General features: G+C 44.7%; 1 protein-coding gene across 1 annotated transcript; it reads left to right on the top strand.

Annotated features, from left to right (window-relative positions):
• Positions 1-1148: 1148 nt before the first annotated feature.
• Positions 1149-19401, top strand: LOC111977734 (synaptic vesicle membrane protein VAT-1 homolog). Its single transcript, XM_024007308.2, has 6 exons — positions 1149-1834; positions 4393-4600; positions 7245-7415; positions 8937-9026; positions 9448-9689; positions 18564-19401. Exons 1-6 carry the CDS (start codon positions 1394-1396, stop codon positions 18756-18758), a joined length of 1347 nt encoding a protein of 448 aa, XP_023863076.1. The 5' UTR covers positions 1149-1393; the 3' UTR covers positions 18759-19401.
• The last annotated feature ends 867 nt before the right edge of the window (positions 19402-20268 follow it).

The following is a 20268-nucleotide window of genomic DNA, read 5'->3' as shown; positions in this document are numbered from 1 at the left end:
TTACTCATTTTTAGCCCAAAAGCAAGCTTAATAAAGATAAAGCATTTCGCTACACTCGCATTAACATCTGCTAACCATGTGTATGTGACCAATAACATTTGATTTGATTTGATACCCGCAAGAGCAGTGTGTCGGTTTCTTATTTTCTCTCTCATGTTATTCAATTGTTACTATGCACCTGCCACAAAGACAGCTCAAATGTGCGAGTGCCTTTTGAATTTTGATCCACTTAATCCAAAAATGTCTCCAAGTTGTCACCATCATTGCAAACCCCTAGTTATGTTCTTGCTTTGACAAAGTCATTTCTGAAGCTAGTTTATTTTGTGTGATTAATTAATGATTAATTTATGCCTGTTCCTGTTATGTGAACTGAACTTTCGTTTTAATATGGGGAAAATATTCCTTTAAAAAAATATTTTCTAAAGAAACATTGAACATATAATAGTCATACCATAGTGTAAAAGCAAGTGAGCTGGTTCAACTTTTTTGGGGCAATTTTCTTTCTTTCTTTTTTTACGATGGCTTGTTTGCCCCTTAATCAGAACCTACAAACAAGAGGAGTAGGAAGTGAAACATGGCAGCCCTGTCCTGCAAGTGCCGGGCTCTCTATTAACTCAGGCATTTCCTGCCATGCCCCCTTGGCCACATCTTTATCACCTAGTGACTTCCTGTTTCACAGACTGGGAGAACACAAAAACGTTCATGACTGCCTTTTGCAGTTTTAGGACCCCTCAGCTACAGGTTCCATTATGTCAATGGTTCCACACTGGGTCGAATAGTCTTTTTACACAATGTAATTCAAAACTTGCCCCTGTTGCTGCCTGCCTATTGTTGTTTCCAGAGAATGTCTTGAGATCAATAATAGATTGCAAAATTAGACCAAATTGTTTAAGCTTCTTGAAAATTGGTCTTCTTGTTCTCCAATGCATACCTATCTCTAGGCTATATTTTGGTCATCATCCTTTCTATTTCACTGTTGACATAGGCCTGTAAGCCCCATGCACCTTGATGGCAACGCCACCTGTTGCTAAGCGAGCTCCGCCGACCTCTTGCTTTAGCTCCCCTCCTCTGACTAAAAATCCACTTTCCGCCCTTTAACCGTGGCCACATCCCGTCTGACTGCGCACTGCTCTCCATTGCCAAGTAGAATATCTGTCACTTTCCTAGCTAGGGTGCACGCACTAAAATCACCTCCTGGTATTACCTGTTGTAATAGGCTATCTATATTTGTACAGTGGAATTGTGCACTGCAATAGACTAGTTTACGAAAAAAATACAATTTTACTGCAACTTCTGTAAGGTGTTTTTTAGGCTATCAGGAAAACCTGAGAAACAGAAGTACCAAAAAAGAAAAGCGCATTGGGAAAAATAGGCTATTTTTGTGATTCCGATCATGTCTGGCGAAGAGGCACCGGCACGACAGCAGCAAGAACCCGCAGAGGAGAAGACAGAGAACCCACCTACTGAGGAACCTCCATCGGAGGCAGCCCAAGAGGGTGAGCCATCCCCCGCGGAAGAGCCAGCAGACGAGCCTGTGGCGGCGGCGACCCCAGACAAAGCGCCCGTGGCGCCCGAGGAGGAAGTTTTCAGCTACCGTGCTTTGTTCCTAACGGGCTATGGAGGCTATGACAAAGTGAAGCTCCAGATGAAAAAGGGAAAGCCAAGCCTGAAAAGCGCAGAGGTGCTGGTGCGGGTCAAGGCGTGTGGTCTGAACTTCGCCGAGTTGATGGGGAGACAGGGGTTGTATGAGCTGCTGCCGTCGCCGCCCGTCACGCCCGGGATGGAATGCTCGGGCGTGATTGAAGCATTAGGGGAAGAGGTGACGGATAGAAAAGTGAGTCTAAAAACATAGCATCATGTTTCTTTCAAGCCTTTTCTTTCTTTCTTTATGGTAGCCTATTGCTCATCATTTATATTCAAATCAAATTCATGGGCGAGGCCCGCCCAATCAATACATAAAACGTGGCCCTTTTTGTCCAGGCACAGAACCGTTATATAGGCTATAATATTTTATTGAGGAGGCGTGCACAAAATCATGGTTAACAGTGCAGTATGACAGCACTGTTTTGGGCGCTCCTTTTACGTGATTTATCTCTTTAATATCTTCCTTTCTGCCGTCATATCATTTTCTTAGTTATTCATGCAGTCACAAGGCTGAAACAACATTGTGTCTCTGTACGAAAGCCTTATTACAAGATAATAAACATTTTAGTGGTTTTCGTCCTTGGCCGCATTATTGTCTTGATTTTAGTAGCAAATATTGGGCTACTATAATAGCAGTGAGCATATTCTGTCTTCCCAATGAAAGTCACATATCCTATGGTCAGGTGGTGTGCCTTCCTGCTCCCTATCTCGATGTGTTATAACACCTCCAAGAACCTGTTGAGAAGTGATTATCAGAGGTTGGGGTTAAGAGCTTTGGTTCTCCCCTGTCTCCATTTGTTCACCCTCTGATACTTCCAGACTGTGAATATCCGAAGTGGGATGGAGATGTGAAATGAGTGATGACACTGACACTGCCATGCTTCGAGAATTCCCCCAAGGGCTGTCAACTCATGTGGGCGTAACACTGCAATGACATGACCCAATCTATTTGATAAAGGGCTCTGATATAATATTTTGATATCAGCAATATTTCCTTTGGCGTGTGTGCGTGTGTGTGTTTTGGCCCCGTGTTTGTGTGCAATTGTTTGCCGATGTGCAAGGTGAGCCTATGTGTGAGTCTGTCTGTCTGTCAGACCCAAATAGTCAGTACTGTTTGTAAGGTACATCATAACCCTTCACTGTTCCACAAACATGGTCAGTTACATTTGATATTTCCTTCTCCTCCCCCTTCATTTTCTTCTCCTCCCCTTGCCACACCCCTTTCCACCCTCCCTTCCCCCAACAAATGGCTAGAAGAATCCTATAGAAGGACAGCACATTCTTTCTGCACAACTGGCCTCAAATCAAATTGTATTGGTCACATACACATGGTTAGCAGATGTTAATGCAAGTGTAGTGAAATGCTTGTGCTTCTAGTTCCAAGACACCTAACCACCACCCCCAACAACAACAGCCTAGAGTCAGAGTGCTGCCCGATCTGTGGACAATATGAGGCAGAGCCCAGCTGCTGCCTTTAGAGTCTGTTTTGGGAGTAGCCTAGGCTTGGACCTGTTCCTGTTTCTGTTTATGCTGAGCTCAGTTTGTGTCTTTTGGCCAACATGGTCTCAACAACTCACTGTTTTATCGACATTTGTCCGAACGGCCGCTTTGGCCCAACAATCAGTGAAGCTATCCAGAGGTGGACTGAGGGCGTGGCTGTTTCGGATGAGGTCACATGGGATATTTCCCGGGCTGAAACAGACACCAGCTTTGGGTCGTATTCATCAGGGCAAGCATTGCAATGTTTTAAAACGTTTTGCAATGAAAAAACAGAAATGAGCGTTTCTTACTGGACAAATCCAATTAGTCCCTCTCTGTTTCAGTCAGTTTTCATCTGTTTGGTACAAATGAATACGACCCTGTTTTAAAATCTTCAGCCTTGTTGAATCCTCTTCGCCCATCCTAAAAAGACCAGATAGATGTGATCAGATTGGTCAGTGATCAAATGATGTCAACCGTTGACATATTCACTTTTCGAGCATAAAGCCCCACCCACATTTGAACCTTTTCCTCAGTGGCGTTTGTTTTTTCCGTGTTCTCTTGTTTTTCTTTTCTATTCATTCTTTCCTGGTATGTGTTATTGACTGGTTCTTTGAAATACTCAACCACCACTTCCACAGAACATTCCTGAACAATGGTATATTTTCAAATAGAAGTTTCATACAGGTTCTCTTAGGTCTCAATTGGTCATGCACCCTTTTGTGCAGACTTTGAGGTCATTGACCGCATAAAATGCAATGTGGCAATGTGATCTGTGAGTCATGAGTACTTTATTGTCATGTGTTTGTGAGCAGCAGGAAGAGAAGCAACCCGTACATCTCGAGGAATTACAAACAGGAAATGTTATAATATTCAGAGACCGATTGGGCGACTTTCCTGCGTCTTCCGCCTCTTGGCCTCTTTCGAAACACAAATAAAAAGTCTACGGCTTGCCTGGTTCCAGATCTGTTAGACAATGACCATAGGAGTCGGGCAAGACCGCAACAATTGATCTGGCCCCAGGCAAGTAAGTCAGCAGTGCTCTCCTGACATGGGAGATTCAGCTATTGCAGGAGTGCATGTCAATAAAGACATCTCCTCCTCTCGTTCATAATATTCACATGGACCGTAGAAAGCAACTTCCAGTTGGCAACCACCACAATATTATTTTCATCCGGAAACTTTGCCACTCAGCAAATAGTTGTCAGGATTTTCACGGTGTTTAAGTGTGTTGTGACTTACGACCCATGTGAAATGTCCCTCTCTCAGGTGGGTGACCGTGTGTTGGTGTTGAGTCGTCACGGCCTGTGGCAGGAGGTGGTGGTTGTGCCTGCTAGCCAAACATTCATCATGCCAGAGTCAATGAGCTTCGAGGAAGGGGCGGCCCTCCCCGTCAACTACCTGACGGCCTACATTATGCTTTTTGAGATGGCCAACGTCAGGGCCGGACAGAGCATCCTCATCCACATGGCAGCAGGTACAGTAGTGGTGGACACACACACACATCCACAAGGGCGCAAACGCACACGCATACACACTCACACAAGTGCACATACACACACATTCTTACAAACATACACACACGCTCATGTTTACTTACCGGAATGTGACTGATTGTACATCGAGTAGCACACACAAGTCACATACACACACATACTATAAAAATGTACCCCTTTCCCCACCACACACACTCCACAGCCCCAGAATTTCCCCTCGCAACCACGGTAGTACTGTATAACATAGCCATTCATCTGCACCACTGACTAGGCCTAAGTCATGGCTTTGACATACTTCCCTTGATCTTAGAATGGGAGATTGCACAGTATATAGCGTATGTGGACATACAAGTCTGTAGTGACTCCCCTGTCCTTTTACCCTGGAACAATATGCCTCCATTTCCATGGCAACGCCACCTCTTACCTCTGAGGATAACACTGTACGACATGCAGCACCTTAGCCAACTGACAACATAGATCGTTATCATCCTGTTGCTTTGGTAACACTCGACGTTTCACGTAGATTTTTTAGCTTCATGGCCTTGAAAAAACAAAACAAAGATGGATAAGATAAGTAGGGTTTGGTTTATACTGTACTGCAGTGTTTCCAAAACTAGTGGTCACGGGGGTCACCTGATTTGAAAATGAGGATGCGAGAGAACCCCCCCCCMAAAAAATACAAATGCTTAGTTCATAGAACCGCGGTTATGTGAGTAACCTTCGAGCTATGCTAACGGTTTCTGTTTTCTTCCTACAAATTGGGCTCTACCTTTCTTGAACACACACAGACACAAAGTAGGGGCTCCATTTTAACAAACTTAGCGCAATGGTAAATCTTAGTGCTGGTGGTAACGCTATCGGTCCGGGGGTGTGTCAGAAATATTTTTATGAGCGCAGTAGCTGGCGGTGGTGGTGCGAAAGGGCACGCTTCAACCAACGTGGAATAGATATTGAATTGCTGTCTGTGCCCAGTGGGTTGTGTTTTGAGTATCCACTATCAAATAAAATACAATTATATTTGTCACATGCGCCGTGTAGACCTTACTGTAAAATGCTAACTTACAAGCCCTTAAATGTAATACAATAAAATAACAATAACGAGGCTATATACAGGGGATACCGGTACCGAGTCAATGTGCGGGGGTACAGGTTAGTTGAGGTAATTGAAGTAATATGTACATGTACTGTAGGTACAAGCGACTATGCATAGATAATAAACAGCGAGTAGCAGTAGTGTAAAAAAAAAGGGGGGGTCAATGCAAATAGTCTGGGTGCCTTGGGGGTAGAAGCTGTTAAGCCTTTTGGACCTAGAGTTGGCGCTCCGATACCGTTTGCAGTGCGGTAGCAGGGAGATGAGTCTATGACTAGGGTGGCTGGAGTCTTTGACAATTTTTAGGGCCTTCCTCTGACACCGCCTGGTATAGATGTCCTGGGTGGCAGGAAGCTTGGCCCCAGTGATGTACTGGGCAGTACGCACTACCCTCTGTAGCGCCTTGCGGTCGGATGCCGAGAAGTTGCTATACCAGGCGGTGAAGCAACCAGTCAGAATGCTCTCGGTGGTGCAGCTGTAGAACTTTTTGAGGATCTGAGGACCCATGCCAAATCTTTTCAGTCTCCTGAGGGGGAATAGGCATTGTCGTTCCCCTTTTCACGACTGTCTTGGTGTGTTTGGACCATGATAGTTTGTTGGTGATGTGGACACCAAATAATTTGAAGCTCTCGACCTGTTCCACTACAGCCTCTTCAGTGTGAATGGGTGCGGGCTCGGCCCTCCTTTTCCTGTAGTCCATGATCATCTCCTTTGTCTTGGTCACGTTGAGGGAGAGGTTATTGTCCTGGCACCACACTGCCAGGTCTCTGACCTCTTCCCTATAGGCTGTCTCATCGTTGTCGGTGATCAGGCCTACCACCGTTGTGTCGTCGGCAAACTTAAGGATGGTGCTGGAGTCGTGCTTGGCCATGCAGTTGTGGGTGAACAGGGAGTACAGGAGGGGACTAAGCACACACCCCTGAGGGGCCCCTGTGTTGAGAATCAGCGTGGCAGATGTGTCATTGCCTCACCTTACCACTATGAAGGGGAGCGTGTGTCAGATAAACAGAATTTCAAGGTTTGCTAAAAGCTTTTAGAGCTTACAGAACAGTATGTTACAGAACAGAGCCTGTTACAGAACAGTATGTCTAGAATACTGCAAGTGAGGCTTTTTTTTGTACGTGGCACCAATCACCACACCTGGGTTCAAATAGTATTTGAAGTCTTTCTACTGTATTTGAGCTTGATTCAGCTTGCCTAGCAAAATGGAACCAATGGAACCAATGGATAGCTAAATATGTGTATGCGACCAATAAAATTTGATTTTGATTTGAAGTCCCAAAGGTGCCAAACCTGCTGGCTCAATCAAACTCAAAGTGTCCATCACATCTCTCCTCCATTCAATTTCACCATCCCGTCTCTTCTCCGTTATCCCGTCTCCACTCTATTAAATTTCTCCTCCATCACGAATCACCTTCATCAGGAATCACCTCTGTCACAATTTTCCTGCCTCCATGTTACCTACAGTATCTCTCATGCTATGTGTCCCTCGTGCCTCTCTCTGTGTCTTGTCCCCTTATGTCCCTCTACTGTAGGTGGTGTGGGCATCGCTGCCACCCAGCTCTGTCAGTTGCTGGAGGACGTGACCGTGTTTGGAACTGCGTCGGCCAGCAAGCATGAGACCATCGGCCAGGGGGGGGTCACCCACCCCATCGACTACCGTACACGAGATTACGCCGAGGAGATCCGTAAAATCAGCCCCAAGGGTAAGGATGGATTGGACATGCAGCCTGGTCCAAGATCTGTTTGTACTGTCTTGCCAACTCCTATGGTTATTGGTGTGACAATCACCATAGGAGTTGGCAAGACAACGCAAATAGATCTGGGACCAGGCTAAAGGGCGGTATCATCAGCATCACTGATAGGTGCCTTTGTCATCTCCTCTTTGAAGTATTACACTATATATACAAAAGTATGTGGACACCCCTTCAAATTAGTGGATTTGGCTATTTCAGCCACACCCGTTGCTGACAGGTGTGTAAAATCGAGCACACAGCCATGCAATCTCCATAGACAAACATTGACAGTAGAATGGCCTTACTGAAGAGYTCAGTGACGTTCAACGTGGCACCTTCATTGGACACCACCTTTCCAACAAGTCAGTCAAATTTCTGCCCTACTAGAGGTGCCTCGGTCAACTGTAATGCTGTTATTGTGAAGTGGAAATGTCTAGGAGCAACAACGGCTCAGCCATGAAGTGGCAGGCCACACAAGTTCACAGAATGGGACTGCAGAGTGCTGAAGTGCGTAGTGCGCAAAAAATGGTCTGTCCTTGGTTGCGACACTCACTACCGGGTTCCAAACTGCCTCTGGAAGCAACTTCAGCACAAGAACTGTTCCGTCGGGAGCTTCATGAAATGGGTTTCCATGGCCGAGCAGCCGCACACAAGCCTAAAATCACTGTGCGCAATGCTAAACGTCGGCTGGAGTGGTGTAAAGCTCGCTGCTATCGGACTCTGGAGCAATGGAAACGTGTTCTCTGGAGTGATGAATCATGCTTCACCATCTGGCAGTCCGACGGACAAATCTGGGTTTGGCGGATGCCAGGAGAACGTTACCTGCCTGAATTCATAGTGCCAACTATAAAGTTTGGTGGAGGAGGAATAATGGTCTGGGGCTGTTTTTCATTGTTCGGGCTAGGCCACTTAGTTCTAGTGAAGGGGAATCACAACTCTACAGCATACAATGACATTCCAGATGATTTTGTGCTTCCAACTTTGTGGCAACAGTTTGGGGAAGGCCCTTTCCTCTTTCAGCATGACATTGCCCCCATGCACAAAGCGAGGTCCATACAGAAATGGTTTGTCGAGATCGATGTGGAAGAACTTGTCTGGCCTGCACAGATCCCTGACCTCAACCCCATCGAACAACTTTGGATTGAATTGGAACGCCAACTGCGAGCCAGGCCTAATCGCCCAACATCAGTGCCCAACCTCACTAATGCTCTTGTGGCTGAATGGAAGCATGTCCCCGCAGAAATGTTCCAACATCTAATGGAAAGCCTTCCCAGAAGAGTGGAGGCTGTTATAGCAGCAAAGAGGGGACCAACTCCATTTCAATGCCCGTGATTTTGGAATGAGATGTTCGACGAGCAGGTGTCTACACACTTTTGGTCATGTAGTGTATCATTGCATACGACGTAAACTGTATGTCAAGCCTCTCGATCAGTACTAGTGATCCACTCGAGCAAATCAGTTTCCAATGGCATTTCTGTCTCTTTCCCTCAGGATTGGACGTTGTCCTGGACCCACTGGGAGGCTCAGACACCCAAAAGGCCTTTAGTTTGCTGAAGCCCATGGGAACCCTCATAGTGTTTGGTAAGAGACTAAATTACCGTTGTTTGTATTAGCGTTTACATTACTCGCCTCCTGTCATCTCAACCGGAAAAGGTGTTTACCCACCTTTTTCTGTACCACTACATCCCTTCCTTACCGTAAATCTTATAGAAGATTAACACATTCCATTTGCAATTCTAACATGTTCCATGGTATGTGAAATGACTTGATAACCTGCTTCCAATACATTTAAAATGTATTGAGGGGGGGGAGGGGGGGGAATGCATTCCAAGCTAGCTTTTCAAGTGTTTGCATTTTTGAAGTGTTACAATTTAATTTGTGTTGCAGTAAAATGTGATGTTGTGTAATTATTATATTTACACCACGTTTTTAACATGCACATTTCTGGCAGGGTGGTAATGTCCTCTCCATGTGTCCCTGACTTCATGACTCCATTACCCAGGTGCAGCCAACTGTGTGACGGGTCAGAAGAAGAACCTATTGGCGGTAGCCAAGACCTGGTACAACCAATTCACCATCAACACCCTGAGGCTGATGCATGCCAACAAGGCTGTGTGTGGCTTCCATCTGGGCTACCTGAGTGACGAGGAGGAGCTCATCACCCAGACCATGACCCGCCTACTGGAACTCTACACCCAGGGCAAGATCAAGCCCCGCATTGACTCCACCTACCACTTTGAACAGGTGTGTGTGTGTGTGTGTGTGTGTGTGTGTGTGTGTGTGTGTGTCTGTGTCTGTGTCTGTGTGTGTGCGCACACAGGTGCAGTGAATATATAGGAGTAGCTTAGTGGCTATACATTATATCCAGTATACAGTACCAGTCAAAATTTTGGACACGCCTACTCATTCAAGTTTACCTCATGAAGCTGGTTGAGAGAATGCCAATACTATTTTCTACATTGTAGAATAATAGTGAAGACATCAAAACTATGAAATAACACAAATGGAATCATGTAGTAACCCAAAAAGTGTTAAACGAATCAAAATATATTTTAGATTCTTCAAAGTAGCCACCCTTTGCCTTGATGACAGCTTTGCACACTCTTGACATTATCTCAACCAGCTTCATGAGGAATGCTTTTCCAACAGTCTTGAAGGAGTTCCCACATATGCTGACCACTTGTTGGCTGCTTTTCCTTCACTCTGCGGTCCAACTCATCCCAAACAATCTCAGCATCACAAACTATAGCTCAACATTCAACACCATAGTACCCTCCAAGCTTATCATTAAGCTCGAGGCCCTGGGTCTGAACCCCGCCCTGTGCAACTGGGTCCTGGACTTACTGACGGGCCAACCCCCGGGTGGTGAAGGTAGGAAACAACACCTCCACTTTGCTGATCCTCAACACTGGGGCCCCACAAGGATGCGTGCTCAGCCTCCTCCTATATTCCCTGTTCAAACATGACTGTGTGGCCACGCACGCCTCCAACTCAATCATCAAGTTTGCAGACGACACAACAGTAGTAGGCCTAATTACCAACAATGACGAGACAGCCTACAGGGAGGAGGTGAGGTCCCTGGGAGTGTGGTGCCAGGAAAATAACCTCTCACCCAACGTCAACAAAACAAAAGAGCTGATCGTGGACTTCAGGAAACAGCAGAGGGAGCACCCCCCCTATCCACATCGACGGGACCGCGTTGGAGAAGGTGGAAAGCTTCAAGTTCCTCAGTGTACACATCACTGACAAACTGAATTGGTCCACCCACACAGACAGTGTGGTGAAGGCGGCGCAACAGCGCTTCTTCAACCTCAGGAGGATAAAGAAATTTGTCTTGGCACTTAAAATCCTCCCCAACTTTTACAGATGCACAATTTAGAGCATCCTGTCGGGCTGTATCACCGCCTGGTACGGCAACTGCACCGCCCGCAACCGCAGGGGTCTCCAGAGGGTGGTGCGGTCTGCCCATCGCATCACCGGGGGCAAACTACCTGCCCTCCAGGACACCTACAGCACCCGATGTCACAGGAAGGCCAAAAAGATCCTCAAGGACAACAATCACCCGAGCCACTGCCTGATCGCCCCGCTATCATACAGAAAGCGATGTCAGTACAGGTGCATCAAAGCTGTGACCGAGAGACTGAAAAATAGCTACTATCTCAAGGCAATCAGACTGTTAAATAGCCATCACTAGCACATTAGAGGCTGCTGCCCTATATAGACTTGAAAACATCACTGGCCACTTTAATAATGGAACATTACATCACTCATCTCATATGTATATACTGTATTCTATCCTATTCTACTGTATCTTAGTCTATGCCGCTCTGACATTGCTCGCCGAAATATTGATGTATTCTTAATTCCATTCCTTTACTTTAGGTTCTTCTTTGTGTGTATTGTGTGTATTGTTGTGAAATTGTTAGATATTACTGCACTGTTGGAGCTAGAAACACAAGAATTTCACAACACCCGCAAAAACATCGACAAAACACTCAAATTTGATTTCATCAAGGCAAAGGGTGGCTACTTTTAAGAATCTCAAATATAAAATATATTTTGATTTGCTTAACACTTTTTTCGTTACTACATGATTCCATGTCATCACTGAGCTTGTTGTCATTGCAGGCAATCTCAACGCTGTGCGTTATAGGGAATACATCCATCCATACATCTCCAAGCTCAGTCCATACAATTTGATTTTCTGGATTTTTGTTTTAGATTCTGTCTCTCACAGTTGAAGTGTACCTATGATAAAAAAAATTACAGACTTTGTAAGTAGGAAAACCTGCAAAATCGGCAGTGTATCAAATACTTGTTCTCCCCACTGTATATATATATAATATATATATACACTGCTCAAAAAAATAAAGGGAACACTTAAACAACACAATGTAACTCCAAGTCAATCACACTTCTGTGAAATCAAACTGTGTACTTAGCAACACTGATTGACAATAAATTTCACATGCTGTTGTGCAAATGGAATAGACAAAGGTGGAAATTATAGGCAATTAGCAAGACACCCCCAATAAAGGAGTGGTTCTGCAGGTGGTGACCACAGACCACTTCTCAGTTCCTATGCTTCCTGGCTGATGTTTTGGTCACTTTTGAATGCTGGCGGTGCTTTCACTCCAGTGGTAGCATGAGACGGAGTCTACAACCCACACAAGTGGCTCAGGTAGTGCAGCTCATCCAGGATGGCACATCAATGCGAGCTGTGGCTAGAAGGTTTGCTGTGTCTGTCAGCGTAGTGTCCAGAGCATGGAGGCGCTACCAGGAGACAGGCCAGTACATCAGGAAACGTGGAGGAGGCCGTAGGAGGGCAACAACCCAGCAGCAGGACCGCTACCTCCGCCTTTGTGCAAGGAGAGGGCAGGAGGAGCACTGCCAGAGCCCTGCAAAATGACCTCCAGCAGGCCCACAAATGTGCATGTGTCTGCTCAATCGGTCAGAAACAGACTCCATGAGGTGGTATGAGGGCCCGACGTCCACATGTGGGGTTGTGCTTACAGCCCAACACCCAACCACGTGCAGGACGTTTCATTTGCCGAGAACACCAAGATTGGCAAATTCTCCCACTGGCGCCCTGTGCTCTTCACAGATGAAAGCAGGTTCACACTGAGCACGTGGACAGACGTGACAGAGTCTGGAGATGCCGTGGAGAACGTTCTGCTGCCTGCAACATCCTCCAGCATGACCGATTTGGCGGCGTGGGTCAGTCATGGTGTGGGGTGGCATTTCTTTGGGGGCCGCACAGCCCTCCATGTGCTCGCCAGAGGTAGCCTGACTGCCATTAGGTACGAGATGAGATCCTCAGACCCCTTGTGAGACCATATGCGGTGCGTGGCCCCTGGGTTCTCCTAATGCAAGACAAGCTAGATCTCATGTGGCTGGAGTGTGTCAGCAGTTCCTGCAAGAGAGCATTGATGCTATGGACTGGCCCGCCCGTTCCCCAGACCTGAATCCAATTGAGCACATCTGGGACATCATGTCTCGCTACATCCACCAACGCCACGTTGCACCACAGACTGTCCAGGAGTTGGCGGATGCTTTAGTCCAGGTCTGGGAGGAGATCCCTCAGGAGACCATCCGCCTCCTCATCAGGAGCATGCCCAGGCGTTGTAGGAGGTCATACAGGCACGTGGAGGCCACACACATAACTGAGCCTCATTTTGACTTTAAGGAATTACATCAAAGTTGGATCAGCCTGTAGTGTGGTTTCCACTTTAATTTTGAGTGTGACTCCAAATCCAGACCTCCATGGGTTGATAAATTTGATTTCCATTGATAATTTTTGTGTGATTTTGTTGTCAGCACATTCAACCATGTAAAGAAAAAAGTATTTAATAAGAATATTTCATTCATTCAGATCTAGGATGTGTTATTTTAGTGTCCCTTTATTTTTTTGAGCAGTGTATATACAGTTGAAGTCGAAAGTTTACATACACTTAGGGGAGTCATTAAAACTCGTTTTTCAACCACTCCACAAATATAAACTATAGTTTTGGCAAGTCGGTTAGGATATCTACTTTGTGCATGACACAAGTAATTTTTCAACAATTGTTTACAGACAGATTATTTAACTTATAATTCAATGTATCACAATTCCAGTGGGTCAGAAGTTTACATAAACTACGTTGACTGTGCCTTTAAACAGCTTGGAAAATGCCAGAAAATGATGTCATGGCTTTAGAAGCTTCTGATAGGCTAATTGACATCATTTGAGTCAATTGGAGGTGTACCTGTGGATGTATTTCAAGGCCTACCTTCAAACTCAGTGCCTTGACATCATGGAAAAATCAAAATAAATCAGCCAAGACCTCAGAAAAAAATTTGTAGACCTCCACAGTCTGGCATCCTTGGGAGCACTTTCCACGCCTGAAGGTACCACGTTCATCTGTACAAACAATATGACGCAAGTATAAACACCATGGGACCATGCAGCCATCATACCGCTCAGGAAGGAGATGCGTTCTGTCTCCTAGAGATGAACGTACTTGGTGCGAAAAGTGCAAATCAATCCCAGAACAACAGCAAAGGACCTTGTGAAGATGCTGAAGGAAACAGGTACATAAAGTATCTATATCCACAGTAGAACAAGTCCTTTATTGACTAAACTGAAAGGCCCCAGCAAGGAAAAGCCACTGCTCCAAAAACGCCATAAAAAGCCAGACTACGTTTTGCAACTGCACATGGGGAACAAAGATCATACTTTGGAGAAATGTCCTCTGGTCTAATGAAACAAAATAGAACTGTTTGGCCATGATGACCATTGTTATGTGGAGGAAAAGGAGGATGCTTGCAACGAAGAACACCATCCCAACCGTGAAGCACGGGTGGCAGCATCATGTTGTGGGGGTGCTTCGCTACAGGAGGGACTGGTGCACTTCACAAAATAGATGGCATCATGAGGAGAGGAAAATTAGGTGCCATATTGAAGCAACATCTTCAAGACATCAGTCAGGAAGTTTAAGCTTGGTTGCAAATGGGTCTTCCAAATGGACAATGACCCCAAGCATACTTCCAAAGTTGTGGCAAAATGGCTTAAGGACAACAAAGTCAAGTTATTGGAGTGGCCATCACAAAGCCCTGACCTCAATCCTATAGAAAATGTGTGGGTAGAACTGAAAAAGCATGTGCGAGCAAGGAGCCTACAAACCTGACTCAGTTACACCAGCTCTGTCAGGAGGAATAGGCCAAAATTCACCCAACTTATTGTGGGAAACTTGTTTGGGAAAGGCTACCCGAAACGTTTGACCAAAGTTAAACAATTTAAAGGCAATACTACCAAATACTAATTGAGTCTATATAAACTTCTGACCCACTGGGAATGTGATGAAAGAAATAAAAGCTGAAATAAATAATTCTCTCTACTATTATTCTGACATTTCACATTCTTAAAGTAAAGTRGTGATCCTATCTGACCTAAGACAGGGAATTTTTACTAGGATTAAATGTTAGGAATTGAAAAACTGATTTTAAATGTATTCGGCTAAGCTGTATGTAAACTTCTGACTTCAACTGTGTATATATGTATGTATATATATATACACACACTGAGTCTACAAAGCATTAATAAGAACACCTTCCTAATATTGAGTTGCACCCCTCCTTTTTGCCCTCAGAACAGCTTCAATTTGTCGGGGCATGGACTCTACAAGTTGTCGAAAGCGTTCCACAGGGTGGCATGCTGGCCCATGTTGACTCCAATGCTTCCCACAGTTGTGTCAAGTTGGCTGGATGTTGTTTGGAGTGTGGACCATTCTTGATACACACGGAAACTGTTGAGTGTGAAAAACCCAGCAGCATTGCAGTTCTTGACACCAACAGTTTCACCTGGCACCTGTCTTGCCCATTCACCCTCTGAATGGCACACATACACAATCCATGTCTCAATTGTCTCAAGGCTTAAAATTCATTCTTTAACCTGTCTCCTGCCCTTCACCTACACTGATAGAAGTGACGTCAATAACGGATATAGTATATATTTTTGGCTCGGGTGCTCCTCCATAGCAGACGCAGAGAACGTAGTATTTCATGGATTCCTGCAGTCTAACAGAGTTTACATACAGATGTCGGATCTTAATTTTATCACTTTTGTTGTGGTACATTTTCCTGCGCATCAGGAAATTCAAAAGAGCCTCGTGATTTAGATACATTCACTGGAAATTCGAATTTCTCTTTCTCTCCATGCGGGGGAAATCGAGTCATTCGGACCAGTGCCAGCTATCAAAATCATCCTCCCTCGCTCGCTCAAATGCTAAACGCACCAGAATGAATATTAATAAATGTCCTACTGCTACTGTAAGGTCATATATCATACTACTGCGACATTCAAGTGTACAAAAAATGTATCTGAAATGCAGCCATACACATCAACAACCGTCGGCGTATATAGCTTAGTAACACAAGATATATATTGATCTCCACTACGACATACACTCCACTACAAGTGTGAAATTGTATCCGAAATGCATTTATATATGCATTTCGGATATATATTATCGAAAAGAGGACATCTTAAGGTTTCTAGCAAACCTAAGGTTACGAATGAACTGTCAAAATTGATTTCAATCGTGGCCTGGGGTGTTCTAGGGACTAGGGCCTCCTGTCAGTATGTGTTCGATTCCGGTCCACACCCTTCTGGCACAAATACCTAAATCCTGGATTGGCTTGGTTTAGTTTCACATTTCAAATAATTATAGAAAGTCCAAGGATATTTTACCCTCGATACTAACAGTAGGTTACACCAACATTAGTTTCCATTCATACAAAGTGTTGGATATTTGCCACAGTAGATTTGCCATCGTAAACAAGTAAATACTTTATTTCTACAATACCTAAATCTTGCCAATCAATAAATCAAGTTGTTCCGATGATAATATCAACCAGAGGGCGAACATATCTTGAAAGACTTTGGTTGCAAGCAGGACTAAGGTAACAAGGACATAATGTTTTACGGAGCRGTAATGAGGTGGCCAATAATGGTTGCAATTGAGATTAGCTGTGTTTATGAATTTAGCGGGTATTGGTGGTTTAACGAGGCATCAGCTGGCGATAATCTAGTGCCATTGATGGTTACAATAAGCCCCTTGTTATTTGATTATATTCCAATACATTCTGTAGGCTACCCGTTAGCCTATCCATTGTCACATGATGAATGGTGTGAAAACCCGATAATAGGCTGCTGTTTGTGTTTCTCTGGCTGAGGTGATAGCTGATTTGGCCATCAGTTGATTGACAGATGTAGGCCTACTGTAAAACGATCAACTTTCCTCCAGTGTGGATGCTCGCCCACGTTTTATAGTTAGGCTATGTGTAACTTGCCAATGTAGTTATGGTCTTTGGTGTGGATGGCCCTTACAGTAGGTGAGATTTCCATTGCTAAACTGTTATGGCTGTAACCGCTGGACCACACAGGCACTGAGGCCACCAATAATTTATTCTGCCTATTGCTTGCCTTGAACATATAATAAAACCATTTATTTTCCCTAACGGAAAATACATCTTAGACCCTACAAATATGTCAATTTATTATAATCCACATACGAATTCTGCTGTAGCCTGCATGTAGTCTACATAATCTACCTGAACTGGCGCCCAGTGGACCTGCAGTCTAAGGTACAATGTAGGTAAAGTACTGCATTGTATACAAACACTGCTTCCAGCTGCCCCCTGGTGGCGATTCTAAATATTTCTGTATTGCTTTCATATAATCCCTCCAGAGGCTTGCACTCTTCCTTCCACTGCCTTGAAAGGCTATGTTTACACCTAGCTCTCCTGCTTCTTTAGTAATGTCTGATATTATGTCTGCTCAACAGGGTTGGACATCGACAGACTTTGTGGGAGGCAGAGAGGGTTTGAGAGGGGGGGGAGGGAGGGAGGAAGAGGTGGGGGTCTTTTCAAATCCCAATTCTGTTTACAAAGAGGCGCTACAACAATGTCATTATAGACTGACTGATTTGTTTACTTAGTATTCGTCAACCCAGTGGTTTCCATTGCGACGGTTGAGAGCCTTTCCAGAGAGGATGGGAAACGTCTCTCCCCCCGCTCCTATCCACTTGACCCCCTTCTGATTGGTCAGAAGGCTTGGCGTCAAAGGTTAGATTGATTAGTGGGAGCCTCGGTGTGACAGGAAATATGACTGGTGTATAGCTAGACCTCTTGTTGCTATGCGACTGCCTGGAAGCCGGTATCGTATCCGACTCCTTTTGAAAGGAGTGAATGAATGGAATAGTCATAGGATTGGTAGAATGAATTTAATATTTAATCTAACCTTCCTATGAAACTTTGTATCTATTGCAACTGGCATGTAGCCTATCTACGTCAGACTAACAGACTCGCCACTTGTAGAACGTGTGATGCTACATACTGTTTTTACAACTAATCCAGTAGAAGCTAGGCTCATTTTCTGTGTGACATTTTCATGACATTTCCAATAGTTCCTTGCATATTAATAATAATAATTAAATCCATATTTGACATTCATTGAAACTGTTTTGACAGCAGTCTCCCCACAGATATTAGCTCTTTGCTATCCACCCTAGCCTTCCTCCCACCCTCCCCTTCCTGTTTACACTGTCTGACGTGTCAGACTCACTGCAATTCTCAGCCCCTCCCGCTGATATGGGTCTGATGCCGGCAGTTGCTAGGTGACCGGCCGTGGTTGCCGTGGCGTCGGTTGTTAGGGGAAGCTTTGTTTGAGTGCCGTGGGGTGGGGTGAGTGGAGAGAGCAGGGGCAGTGGAGTCAGAGAGGCACTTGTGTGTGTGTGCAGTCCCAATTAAATAGGGACAAACCCTTTCAGTATTCATATGACAGACAGAGAAGATGTCATTATCTGAGCTTGGTAAAAGGAGAGGGTTTGATGCAGATTTCCAATGTGTTTATTACAAATGGGAAATAAACTGGATCCTGAACATCCAACTTTTGCACAGGAGCTAAAAAAGAAGAAGAGCATCTCTCTCTCTCTCTCTCTCTCTCTCTCTATCCCTCTCCCCCTCTCTCTCTCCCTCTCACCCTCTCTCTATCTCCCTCTTTCAGTTGGTTGGTTTGTCGATCTGTATTTCAACCTTTCTGTCTGCCTGCCGTCTCTCTTTTCTCTGTCCCTCCATCAGGTGGGTGACGCGATGAGGCGTATGCACGAGCGCAACAACATCGGCAAGGTGATTCTGCTCCCAGAGCCAAAGAAAGAGGAGGAAAAGCCCGAGTCCAACCCTGAGCCAGCAGAGACAGAGGACAAGGAAGAGGAGGAAAATGAGGAGAATAAGACGGAGACCAGCACAGAAGAGGTCAAGAGAGAGGAGAATTGAGAAAGGGAGAGTATGTATGTGAGCAGTAGACTTGAGCACTTCAACATTGGCCTTCTTCTCTACTCCTCAGTCCATGTCTCAGAAATCGACCATTGCCTCAGTGTTTCTATCTGTTTATACGTGTGAGGTGAAGTTGCCCCTAAGTGCTGATCTAAGATCCTTTTTTTTTWAAACCTCCTTTTGGTTAAAAGGTAGATTCTGCGAAACACAAAATAAACAGCCGTAACAGGCCGACTTCAGCAACAACAACGAGCACAAGGCGAGGCTGATTTCTACGCAGTTGTTGTCAAACAGCTATACTGACGCAGGAGACTGAAGCGTCAGCCGTGCACGTGCACAGATGCTCCGCGTGAGTGCATCGTCTTGCAGTGTGCTCGTCTGCAATATCGTTGGCTTACCTTGCCACTCGTGCCAACGGCACATCGCTGAGTCTCGGTTTAATAAGGCTAGGATAAGCTGAACTTAGAACTGCGCTTAGGGGCAAATGTGTATGGTGGTCTTGTTCTACTGACACTAGTGACTTAGTCATGTTGTTTGTAAAATAGCTACTCAGACAAGTTGCTATGTTTCCGGTATGTTCCAAGGCCTTATGTTTCAAAGGAAAACGTGCCCCATTAGCAACACTTCATGAGTCATCAATGTAGACCCCTTTACTGTAATTTGTCTCCCTCCAAGTTTTATTGCATGCTCTTCTTGATTCAGCAGGCAGATACCGTATTGTTATATGAATTGGAGGTCCAGCTTTTAAACGAAAATGTGTTAGTATTTTGCATTAGTGAATTATGGAGTGTGTGTGTGTGTGTGTGTGTGTGTGCGTGTGCACGTGAGCGTTTCTGAGTGATATATGGTTTGATGTTGTTTGAATTGTGCTTTGCCAGATTTCTCTTTCAATGTCTTAATGTCATATTTCAACATGTAAATTGTCGCTGACTTCGTGGCCACTTTTGAGAATACTATGAGACCAGTATTTAAGTGTTGTTTGTTAGATGGATTGTTGCTTTTTCCTGACCTAGTGTGCCAAATTAAACACCAACTTTCCCCTTTGCCCATATATCACAAAAATAATGAAAAACAGGGCCTTCCTTTACCTTGTCAAAYTGTTTGAATTGTTCTTGATTAAACAATGTCCCGGTGACCTTGTGGTAAAAAAAAAAATGTTTGGCACAAGCTTTTCTTGTCAACACTCTGCTTTCGTTTTGTGATTATCGTCGCACGGCTCTCAATGTTGAACAGTGCCTCTTCAGTATCAAAAGTATAATAGGAATATACTTATTATATACTTAATATACTTTTTTATATTAAGTATATAAACAATCCAAGGTTGTAACTGTGTATTCTCAAGGATTGCCCCAGCCTTCCTCCAGACCAATCAAGTTGCTCTGACTTAAGAAACAGGAGAACGTGGGAACACACTTGACTTTTGCATCAACTATAGTGCTTGCTCTCTGGACACTTTCTCGTTGGTGCCACGATGTTGTATTCTACGATGATCTGCAGCGAATAGGCCTAT

Source organism: Salvelinus sp. IW2-2015, linkage group LG18 (assembly GCF_002910315.2).
Source record: "Salvelinus sp. IW2-2015 linkage group LG18, ASM291031v2, whole genome shotgun sequence".
NCBI lineage: Eukaryota > Metazoa > Chordata > Actinopteri > Salmoniformes > Salmonidae > Salvelinus > Salvelinus sp. IW2-2015.
This window is presented reverse-complemented; position numbering and strand designations above follow the sequence as displayed.